This window comes from Corvus brachyrhynchos, unplaced genomic scaffold (genome assembly GCF_000691975.1).
Source record: "Corvus brachyrhynchos isolate BGI_N302 unplaced genomic scaffold, ASM69197v1 scaffold94, whole genome shotgun sequence".
Taxonomy (NCBI): domain Eukaryota; kingdom Metazoa; phylum Chordata; class Aves; order Passeriformes; family Corvidae; genus Corvus; species Corvus brachyrhynchos.
The window spans coordinates 12,765,621-12,777,760 of record NW_008238330.1 but is presented as its reverse complement, the minus strand read 5'-3'; the positions used below and the strand labels follow the sequence as shown (position 1 = coordinate 12,777,760).

Here is a 12,140-nt window from a genome sequence, read left to right as displayed (position 1 = left end):
CCTAGGTGATTGAATACTTCATCCAACAGCTAAAGCTTGTAAAAATGTTTTTTAAACCTACTCTTGGAAAGTGACACTTTCTTCTTGCAATCTCTCCTGAGCTAACTTCTATAGATCAAATTGTAAATCACTGTATATCCAGATCAACTGAAGAATGAGCATAAAATGTTGGGCTGGAACTTGTGTAAGCAACGGCAGCTGCTCAATGTTCATGAAATGGGGAAAAATTATGAAAACTGAGGAAACAGAATCTCAAAACTTAATATGATAAGAGAAATGAGAATAACGCTTTTCATGGAAACATCTGTTAATAATAATCAGCTACTTAATTTGTCCTTACTCCATCAAAATATTTTTGCAATTTGGATATGGCTTCAATATTTAGACTTGCTTCTCATCCATGTTAATCTGCATAAATAATGAAGTGTGTGTATAGACATTTAGTTCACTTGTTTTGATAAAGGAGACTGTATCTTCTAATGCATGTTTCTGGTATGTGCAATTTACAGGCTGGAAACTATGATGCTTGTTTACAACACCTAAATACCCTTCAAGACATAAACAAAGATGACTACAAAATAACTTTGAATACTGCTGTTGCAGAGTTCTGTAAAAGTAACCAGACTACCACAGACAATTTGAGACAAACCCTTAACCAACTGAAAAACCAGGTAATGCAACCATATTGACATGGTACTTGATTGTGAGTACTTTTAATGGTGGCAGAATCTTTCAGTGGAGTAGGAGTAAAACTTCTGTCCCTTGTCCCTTAGATTTAATAAAATAAGAAAGTAACATCACTTTTAAACATCTGAGGCAGTTTAATCTTGTAGGACAGTTTTTGTAGTTGTGTTTTTAACTATTGTTGAAATTGGTCTGAGATTATAACAATAGAAGGACCTGCTATGTTCTTTCAGTAGAAAGTTCCTTAACCTGGAATAGTTTGTGAAATAATAAAAAAGTGAAAATATTACTTTACTACTCATTTGACAACTTTCTATTTCATTGTATGTTTTTTTGCTGTGTTTATGTGCAACAACAATGAAGTTTATTAGGTCAGTAAATTATAATCTACCTCTAGAGAAATTCATAGCTTTGGAGTTGTTTTTTTTTAAATACCTGGTACTCTAAAATCATAGGTAATGAAAGTTTAATGAAATGAGTGGGGTTTTTTCAGGTTCACTCTGTTGTTGAAGAAATGGATGGTTTGGATGATGTTGAGAACAGTATGCTGTACTACAATCAAGCTGTTATCCTGTACCATCTGCGTCAGTATACTGAAGCTATATCAGTTGGGGAGAAGCTGTACCAGTTCATAGAGCCTTTTGGTATGTGGGCAGAAAGAAGAATCTTGTTCATGCAAGAACTACAGAAAGACAATTCAGTCCTTTTCACTATCAGACGAGTGATTTGTAATTTGTCTAATATGGTTTTAAGAAATTAGGTAGGGTTTGGAATGAAGAATATGTTTTACTTGTATCAAGGACAGCAAACGAATTTGGGGGAAGGTACTTCAGAGAGCTTTAGCAGACAAGTGCAATGAAACTGAAATGGATTTTTTCAACTTGAGAAGGTATTTATGTAAATAATACGGACAAGCGAATGAAATTATTTAAAATCTAATGTTTTGAGTCATCATGCAACTTCACAGGTGGGTGTCTGTTTTTCAGGGCACTCATTTTAAAATACCTGTATTAGGTAATACATAATTGTATGTGCTCATATCTGAATATGAAGTCTGCAGCTTTTATGAGCTATGATACCTTGTGCAGTGGAATTGCCATACTTGTATGAAATAATTTCATAGTCCTTGTTAAATTTTAGAAGTGAGAAGGCTGAAGGATATATGTATGTGTGTCTCAGTAAATGAAGTAAATGCTACTGTGTTTCTCCTTCAGTTCCTCCCAGTTTTCAACATGCATAATTGGGATTTACTCTGTGAAGTCAGCCAAGTGGAGATGTGCTTGTACAGAATCTTTTTGAGTTCTGTGGGATTCTACGTCTGCATATGGCTCTGTCTGTTCAGATGCTGCATCTTTGCTGCTGATCTGCTTAGACCAGTTCTCAAAACCTATGAACATGAAATACTTGTTAAGCTGTCTTTAGTCTGTGCTTTTTATGCTGATGCCATTTGAATGAATGAGCTTTCTTTTCAGTGTATGTACTTAGCTGTGGGTTGGAGATGGCTGCATTATTTTTTCTTACATAATAGATTGATTTTTCTCATAATGTTGCATAGATGGCGCTTTATAGTAATTTTTTTTTCCAACCATGTTTGGAGGGATTGGTATTAGAGCTGCAAAATAATTTTTTCTTCTTTGCTTTTCACAGAAGAGAAGTTTGCCCAGGCTGTGTGCTTCTTGCTTGTAGACTTATACCTGTTAACTTACCAAGCTGAGAAAGCCTTGCATCTGCTTGCGGTTCTGGAAAAAATGATTTCACAGGGCAACAATAACAGCAAGAATGGAAAAAATGAGGTAAGCTTAAAGTAATACAAATGCCACTAAATCTTTATCAGAAATATGTACTACTTTTTCTTCTTTTACTTTTTCATCTTGAATTCTTTTAACTCAGAGTTTGAATTGAGACACAGGAGAGCGAGTATTCTTGTTCAGACTTAGTTGTTTATTATATCTTATCAGTAACACAGCTGCACAGAGAGTGCCTCTTTGTTGGAAGGGTGGAAAATGGCCGTGAGTTTTACTTTTCCAAGCTTTTTAAAATCTAAACTAACTAGTAATGAGATATGTTTTTACTTACAATCCAATTACTAACTTTTCAAGTTCTGCAGTGCAGAACTTTTGACCCAATGACAGAACATTCAGGTTTGTGAAGAAGGAGAAGGAAGAAGACAAAAATCCACACCCAAAATCCTCCATGTTGTAACCTATTCTTACCTATATGTTCAAAACCTAATTTTCTACATTTCTACGTATTTCACCCAGTGACATAACTTTTAATTACACAGCAACAACCTCAGTGTTATCACACAATTTAGGAAACTTTTCCCAGGGTGTTGGATTGGATACAGTGTGTTTCTGAGGATCACTGCCTCTCAGCACTGAAAGGCTGAAATTCTCGGAATCCAGGGTTCCAACAGTATGCTTTAGCTCAATCCAAAATTAGTGTTTTAAGACTTTTGAATTATAAAACTATGTTAGATCACCTGTAACTTTAGACAGCAGCTTAAATATGTTAATAACTGAGTTAATTGTGTACAGCAGCTGTTTATTCCCTCTCTTTCACCCTTTTCTCTTTACTCCAGGGAGCTGTCTGTCTTCAGTCAGAGACATTGGAAAGACAGTTGTCTCCAGAGTCAAATATTGTTTGTCTTTGCTTTATGACCATATGAGACCCTAAGTTTGAAAGGGAAGTCAGTGTCAGAGGAACTGCAATTGCATAGCATAGGATGGGAAATGAAGTATCTTTTTCATATAGTATATGAAAGTATGAGGTATACTTTCGAATGGAATCTTTCATGTGCCTTTTGGAAAAATCAGTAGAATCTGTAGTGGTTTGGAAGTGAAGAGAGGGCATTTCAGTGTTTTCCTGTTGCTGGAATGTCACACTTAAGATAAAACATTCTCTCTTTAAGTGTATAGTAATTTTACCAGTGAAAATATTAAAAAGGTACTCCAGAATGTGCATGTCATCCTTCTAGGCAAAAGAATTCTTCTTAACTGCAGAGCAACATAATGAAACACTAATGTTAGTACAGAATTCAGCTCTTCATAGGCTGGTGTGGTTTGTCGATTTTAATTGTTAAACTCATGTTAGTTTCTGGTGGGATGTGTGTATTTTGATATTAAATATTGTGAAATACTATTAAATACTTTTTTTTTTTCATGTGAGTTGAATCTGTCAACTGAATTTAAAAGGTGACTAACAGTAAAACTTCCTTTTTTATTTGACAGTCAGGTAATAATACCAATAAAGATTCCTCAAATCAAAAACCTGAAAGTGGAGCTTTAATAGAAGTTGCTAAATCTAAGATACATCAGGTAAGGGTCTGCATATTATTTTTACAAGAACATTACTTCAAGGTTTTTTAAAATCTGAGCACCATCTCCTTCAAAACTAGTTCAGCCCAAATTATGATGCTTTCTCTCTCCTTGGTGTAAAACAAAACAATGAATTTATGTAAGTCTTCCTTTTTGTAAGATCCATGTACAGGAAAAACTGACCTAACAGCTCCCCCTCCCCCCCATTTCAGTACCTGCATCTTATAATAATTTCTTTACATGGCAGTTCTCTGCATTGAATTTGTCTGTTCAACCTCCAACAGTCTAAATCAGCTGAGGTTTTACTCTACTGTGCTGTTCTGTTGAAAAATATGGGAAGAATCAGAGTGGTTCCCTATTAGCATTTGCTTACTGTTGTTTTCAGTTTAGTAGGTAAATGTCTGGGATGAAGATGTTAGGTTATTTTAATCAGTTTGTCATTTTGAGTGCTCATATCTGTGTTTGAATATAAAGCAGCTGTTGGCCATTGAACAAAATGTTTATCTGCTTATTGTAAGTACAAACCATATAAATGTGGTGTTTTGAGTCTGAATAGAATTTTTAAATGAAGACTTTTTGAACACCTTTTTATTACCTATTTTAAAGACATACATAAAATATTCTGCAGTAAATATCTAGATACAGTTTGTCTTGCAAACCTGCAGAAATTATTGTATATTATGTAACAAATTTAATTATTTAACAGTATAAGGTGAGAGCCTATATCCAGATGAAGTCACTAAAAGCATGCAAGAGGGAGATCAAGTCTGTTATGAACACAGCTGGGAATGTAAGTATTCTTAAGACTATTGTTTTTCAAATATAGATACATTCTCTATCTTAAAACTGAATTTGCTAATGTTCTTTATGAAAAACCATCTAATTGAGGGTGAATGCATGAAGTAATGCTTTAGGTAGTCAGTTTGGTTTGTAATCTCTCTGCTGATGTAACCAATGTAGAATTTTCTTATTTGTGCTGTTTTCAGTTGCTAAAAAAATGCACTTTGTGGTGCCAAAATAACAGTGAAACACTACATAATAAACAGGCTCAGCATTCTTTATAATTGAAATGAAACAAGTTTTAGTTTACTATGGATGTTATGCATATTACAAACTTTGATGTAATTGGTGGTTTAAACCAGTTCATAAAAGATTAATTCTGGGATATGTGGGCATTTTTTGGCATTGTTTTTTTTCTTTTTGTTGACATTTTTGGGAGGCTTATGTCTTGCTGGAAAGCAAGTTTAACAGAAAACCTTCTAGATCATGAGGTCTCTATTGGCAGACCAGGAAGATTACAGCCTAGGAGGAGCTCTGCAGGGAGGGGAAGTGTGGGGAGGAAGGTATTAGAAGACAGGTTAGAGATCCTCTGCCTTTAGCCATTTCCATGACAGAGTTCTTGAAAGTATTATGGCCTACACCCATTTATTTTTAAAGTGGCAGAAGAAGCAGATTTGTGAAGTGATTTAACACTAGCAGTAGAAATCATCAACCAAGAGATAACTAACTATTGTTTTCTCCTTCACAGTCAGCTCCTTCTCTCTTTCTTAAGAGCAATTTTGAATATTTGAGAGGCAATTACCGTAAAGCTGTCAAACTTTTAAACAGTGCCAACATTGCTGAACATCCAGGCTTCATGAAAACAGGTAAAATAAAAACCCTTCATCCTTGCAGGTACTTCAGTGTCTAGTATAATAGAACTAGTTGATAGGACTACTGTTTATATTAATTTTAAGGACATTAATGATGACTTAACAGAGTCAGCCCTGAAAGTCATGGGTTTATATGCTGGATGTGTTTCACCTTCCGTCTTATGCTCTTTCATATAACACTGTGGTGTTTTTCATTGAACTTTCTTCTACACAAGGCTGTGATTGTCCATAAAAATGAATTTGTGAAGGTGTGTTCTATTTGCAAGGCTCATAATTGAGTCTCTTAATCAAGAAATGAAACAAAAGGCAACTTACTAGATCTAGAACTGAGACCTTTCTGGCAATTTATGTGCTTAAAGTTCTCTTTATGACTTAAAATTTTATTGAAAACTTTACAGTCATGTCACTTTTTTGCATTACCTTTTTTGCACAATATAATGTTAACTTAGTGGTCTTCCTAGGCTATGACTGAAATAATGTCTGTTTAATTTGCTAATGGTCTGGTTATTTGGATTTTTAGGGTGGTTTTTTTTTTCTTTTTTCTTTATTATCCATGTAAAACTTTAGTCACCAGCAGATAAGTGAAAAGTTTAAATTTTTGTCCTTTATTATTTAGAAAGAACCTCTTACAGTGTTACCTGAACATCATATATTTAGAAAGAAGAGTGCATTTCCCACTTGTATGGTTAGGTTGGTGCATATATATATACATATATGTATAACACCATCATCCATGAACATCTCACTGAAAAACATGTTTAATAGACTGCCATAATATGCTGACCCATGAGAGAGTGGTTGGAGCATTTCATGGGCTTAGCAACAACTTTCACTTTCTGAAAATGGTCTTTTGTTCTGTCAGGTGAATGCTTAAGGTGTATGTTCTGGAACAATCTTGGCTGCATCCACTTTGCAATGGGAAAGCACAATTTAGGAATTTTTTACTTTAAAAAAGCCTTGCAAGAGAATGATAATGCATGTGCACAGCTAGGAACGGGCAGCTCGGATCCAGGTAAGCAGGAGATTCAAACAGATGGTGGAAGAGGGGTGGGCAAATCAAGGAAACAGAGGACAGAAGGTTTGAGTAATTATCAGCAAAATTCCCCGTCTGTCTCTTTGTGGAGGACAGGGAAGAAGGGTGAGAACTTTGATGATAATCTGATGTAAGAATGTAGTTGTTGTTGCCAGAAATACATGGTGATGATTAAATATGTTCTTTATTTTTTTGCTTTTCTTGATGTACTGTGGTGCTGGGACAATTACTTCTCCCTCATTTGTAGACTTGGTCCATCAGTTAGGGAGGTATGGCAAAATAAAATTTTTGTGACCTATTTTGCATAGGTTATTTATAGTCCTGCTGACACTGTGTAGAACCATCAGGGCATGAAGGATGTGTTCTCCGTATTCTGGGTAACCAGGTCCCCTGTTTCCTTGTGGAGGGGGCCCCACACTTTCCCTAGTCTTCCAACATCAACATTTATCACCAACATACCTATAGAAGCTTTTGTTGTTGCTCTTGATGTCCCTGGTCAGATTTAATCCTGCCAAGACTTAGCTTTCCAACCTGATCCCTGGTTTCTCAGTTTCTCTGTATTCCTCCCAGATTACTGGTCCTTGCTTCCACCCTTTGTAGGCTTTCTTTTTGTATTGAATTTGTCCAGGAGCTCCTGGCAAATACTTTCTGGCGTTTTTGCCTGGCTTCTTTGTTGGGATGCATCACTCCTGAGCTTGGAAGAGGTAATGCTTGAATATTAATCAGCTTTCTTGGGCTCCTCTTCCATTCAGGGCTTTATCCCGTGGTGTTGTACCAATCAGACCCCCAAAGATGCCAAAGTCTGCTCTCCTGAAGTCCAGTGTAGTGAGCTTGCTATGCATACTTCTTGCTGTCCTAAGGATCTTTAACTCCACTGTTTCACAGTCCTGACCAGCCCCTCCTTGTTGGTGAGAACAAGGTCCAGCATAGCACCTCTTCTCATTGGCTCCTCCAACACTTGGAAGTTATCATAAACACATTCCAGGAGTCTCCTGGATTGTTTATGCCCTTCTGTGTTGTCCCAGATAGCAGGACCAGGGCTTGTGAATGTGAGACCTCTCCTATCTGACCATAGAGGGCCTCATCACTCAGTCTTCATCATTTCTTGATGAAGTTATAGTTGTTTACATTTCTTGTTTTCTTTAATATCTACTTACTATCAGACATTTTATTGCTTTTTCTATTTCTCCCCTGGACCTAAGTGCAGCCTTAGGTATTAATGTGAAGACAGAAAGCGTTTTATGCTTGTTAACAGCAAAGTGGTTTTCTTCTGCAATCTGTATTCTCTGGAATGTGTGTGTATTCTCACAAATCTGGGATTCAGTATTCTTGTATAACACTTAGCTTGTGTGATAAGGAACATATGAGGTTAGTATTTAATATACTTCAATCTTTATTAAGAATACAATTAATTTGTCTTTGAAATCAGTTTTGATGTGAAAGGAATTTATTTACAGAGGGAGGCTAGTGGATTTCAGCAATGAAAGGGGGTTTTGGTAGCTTTGGGGTGTCTCTCACATCTTCTGTCTTCCTCAGAGTTTTGTGCTCTCCTGAGCTGCATATCCAATATGATGTAATCCTTTTCTGCAGGTAAAAAATTTTCGGGGAGACCCATGTGTACACTACTGACTAACAAACGATATGAGTTGCTCTATAACTGTGGAATTCAGCTCTTGCATATTGGGAGGCCCTTAGCTGCCTTTGAATGCCTGATTGAGGCAGTCCAGGTTTATCACTCAAACCCTCGTCTGTGGCTGAGAATAGCAGAATGCTGCATTGCTGCCAATAAAGGGGTAAGTAACTTTTGAAAATTCTTCTAAAGAATGGCATGTGGTTACAGAAAGGTAGAATTAATAGTTAAGCTGTTCATTTTGAAGGCCTGATGTAACACCTCTGTAAATCCAGATTAATTATTTTTTGTGTATATGTATTTTTATGTGTTTAATCTGGAGCTGCTACAGGTGAGGGGAACTCTTTGCATGTGATCTTTTTCTCTTCATGCAGCCAAAGCTCATCTAAAGTTTTATTGTTTCCTCACTCATTTGCCACTAAAGATGGAGAAGGATGAGACTTTGTAGTGCGGGTAGCTTGAAAGTGACAGAGGCTGTGGAAGCAGAGATCAGCCTTCTCTATCCTGAAGCTGTTGGGATCACGGCTGCTGGGGAGCTGAATCTCTAATTGCTAAGTCTTCACCTTCTCCTGGCAGAGTTGGTGGAAACCTGCTCATGGCAGGCATGTTGCATGTCCTCTGGGGCATCTTGTTTTCAGCCTGTTGATCTATATATGAATAGGATAAATACAAATGATAAAATTCAGAGGGCTGAGAACAGGATTATTTGCTCTTACAAGAAAATACTGCACCTAAATAGTGCATCTGTGAAATTAAGATATACTTGATTCCCTGTAAAACTGTAATTCACCCCTTAAGTGTGGGGGAGTGATGATGTAATCTGTAATTGCATGATTCTATGCAGTTATTTCCACAGTATGCCCCTTTCACTCCTTACACAGGATGTGCAGGATGAATTGAACAAGTAGCTATATTCACTCTCTTTTTCTCCCCACCCCTGAATTCTCTGTTTTTCCTCTCTGGGGGGCCTCAGTGCATTTATTTACTGCATACTATCCAAATACTTCCAAATACAAAATTCAGAACTTCTCCCTTGGGAATTTGAATAGTACTCAATATTTTGGTATCTCTATTTCAGAAAACTTAAGATACTCACAACTTTATGGCAGAGGTTTGCTTCTATACCCATTTCAGAGGCAGACCACTGAAGATTCAAGAGTGTTGGGTCAAAACTGGACTGACTGTGATTCTGTATGTGCTACTTGTTGTCTGATTGCCTGAGTTTTAGAAAGCACATCAAATGCAGGAAGAACAGCTTTCTTCATACTAATTTTGCAATTCTCTGTATCAATCCTACTGGGTTCAAGTCACACATAGATAAAGAAGACACATCTGATCATCTCTAGTGAAAAGCTGAGTATGAGAGAGTTGATTAGCTTAAGTTTTGTGGCAAAAACCCAAAGCTAGGATTCCATTTAGAAGGGCAGTATTTAGCAGTCTGGAAAAGCGAAATAGCAGATCCTTATGGAGCACTTCCCTATTTACTGCAGACTAGGCAAAGTAGTAGATTATGCCAGGCTCCTGAGGTTTTCTTCCTGCTACAGTTAGGATGATGTGTGGTGTACCAGAGAACTTGAATTCATGTCAAAAAACCAGCTTGTTATTCCCTAAATTTGTAATCTTGGAAGCAAAAAATTAACTTTGGATGCCGTTAATATTAAAGGCAAAGAGGAAGTGTCTTTAAATTGTTAGATTTTCAACATGACAAGTGAGGCCTTAAAGCCAATAGTGTGTTTAGTTTGACCTCACAACTCAATTTACAATAATATTCCTTTATATCTAAGTATGGATTCGTATTTATGCTCTGAACACCATGCAGAAAAGCAATTTCACTGAAATTCACTAATTTTCACCCACTTTAGTATTTTAGTTCATAAAATGTAAATGGAAGAAGATTCCCTTTTAAACACCTTCATTTCGAACACCTTTTTGGAAATATGCGCTTCATATCCAAACTCAGTGTATGTATTTTTTATGTGGCAGTAAATGCTACTATGTCAGTATTTTTACAATAGATTCCGATAAATTTTTTGAAAAGTGATAGCTATTGAAAGTCCAGATTTAGGATAAGTTTTTCCTTAAAACTGCAACTCTTTGTCACTGACTTAACTTACCAGTGAAGTTAAGGTGGCTCATGGTAAAACAGCCAAACAAAGCCCAGTAAATATGGTGTAGAAATAATTATTGGGACTCACATTTAGGGTACTTTAAGTTTATTTGACCCACAGAATGCGTCTGCATACCCAAAAATCCATTAAACAAGTTAATTTAATGTATCTTTGCATATGTTGTTGTTCAGCTGTGTGCTCCCCATGGAACAGTTTGAGAGCAGCTTTTTCAAAGAGCATTTTGAGTGCTGTGTAAGCAGAGAGAGAAGATGGCAAGCGTTACAGTGCCAAGTCTGAATGTTATTTGGCAGATCAAATTATTTCTTTTTAGATATCCTGTCAGTTCTTTTAGTATGACTTGGTTCATTGTTCTTTTGCTTTCAAAACAGAGGAGAAACTAGGTCAGTAGGCTATCAGACAAGCTGTCAGAACTAATCTGTGCTTACACAGTCTGCAGTAAAACCCCTCTGCAACACAAAGACAACAGAAGATCCCTGATCCTTCGTTGTACTTTAGATTTAAAACTGTGTCCATTATTCTTATATTTTAGCAGGGTTCAAGGTCTTCTTTCAGCCTTCACTTATTTTGTCGAGCTCTCATTCAATAGCCTTGATATTTAAGCTCTTTTTTTTTTTTCCTTTTTCCTTTTAGACATCAGAACAAGAGACTAAAGGTCTTCCCAGCAAAAAGGGAATTGTGCAATCTATAGTAGGTCAAGGCTACCACCGTAAGATAGTCCTAGCATCCCAGTCCATACAGAATGTTGTTTATAAGTGAGTATGTTTTCCATGGGTTATTTATTTGGTTTTTATACCTTTGTTAAGGATATATATCTGTTTATCAGAGGTTTTAAAACCATTGTGGAATAACTGTTTATTCATGTAGTGAAGAGAGAGGCATGCTAAAATGCTTGGTCAGTCTTAAACATCATTTTGTGCCGCCTCTGTGATGGCCAGCAGAGGGCTTAACTGTGTGTTTATGGTAACTAAGATGAGCATTAAAGCTTAAAATTTATTTATCTGAAATTTATATTTTCAGATAGCTAAATCTGTCCTCTTTTTCTCACTTAAAATATATATTTTTTCACTTATCCACTTTAGAAAAATGCAGGAAGAATCTAGTCGCTCTGCCATAAAACTTCAGGAAGTGAAATCAAGAAATCAAGAAATTATGTGGTTGAATCTATTTGGGCATCATGGTGTATTTTCAATATGTAAAAATAACAAGATACTATGTCCTCATAAATTAAACTTGTTATATTAAAACATTATTTAACATTTTTAGGGTGAAATTTTCTCTGCATTCAGATATTTCTGGAGCTCTGCTTTTATTTTTAATGTAGTAGGACTGCTTCTTATTGGTCAACTTCTTTGTCTCTTTAAGTGATGGGCAGTCATCAGCAATACCTGTAGCCAGCATGGAGTTTGCAGCAATTTGCCTAAGAAATGCCTTGCTGCTGCTGCCAGAAGATCAACAGGAGCCAAAGCAGGAAAATGGATCTAAAACTAGTAATCAGCTGGGGGGAAATACAGAAAACAGTGAAAGCAGTGAAGCATGCAGGTAAACAGAATTGAATATAAACCTTTCTTTTTGTCCAGAGTAACCCTGGGCTGACAGTCTGTGTCTGCTACTTACCCTGTTTGGCTAGCAGAAAAATAGAACACATTTGTAAATTCTCTTAATAGTGTTGGACTATTCAAAGAAATAGTTTAGCTG

The 12,140-nt window shown here is 36.4% G+C and overlaps 1 protein-coding gene across 1 annotated transcript in view; it reads left to right on the top strand.

Moving 5' to 3' along the window:
* The window catches only part of CNOT10 (CCR4-NOT transcription complex subunit 10), a 28,057-nt gene that overhangs the window by 2,944 nt on the left and 12,973 nt on the right, over positions 1 to 12,140 (top strand). The window contains exons 3-12 of the mRNA XM_008633995.1: positions 510 to 671; positions 1,178 to 1,328; positions 2,332 to 2,477; positions 3,915 to 4,001; positions 4,708 to 4,791; positions 5,530 to 5,647; positions 6,516 to 6,665; positions 8,277 to 8,479; positions 11,076 to 11,197; positions 11,808 to 11,984. Of these exons, the coding sequence (XP_008632217.1) occupies positions 510 to 671; positions 1,178 to 1,328; positions 2,332 to 2,477; positions 3,915 to 4,001; positions 4,708 to 4,791; positions 5,530 to 5,647; positions 6,516 to 6,665; positions 8,277 to 8,479; positions 11,076 to 11,197; positions 11,808 to 11,984 (1,400 nt within the window). The remainder of the gene's footprint in view (positions 1 to 509; positions 672 to 1,177; positions 1,329 to 2,331; positions 2,478 to 3,914; positions 4,002 to 4,707; positions 4,792 to 5,529; positions 5,648 to 6,515; positions 6,666 to 8,276; positions 8,480 to 11,075; positions 11,198 to 11,807; positions 11,985 to 12,140) is intronic.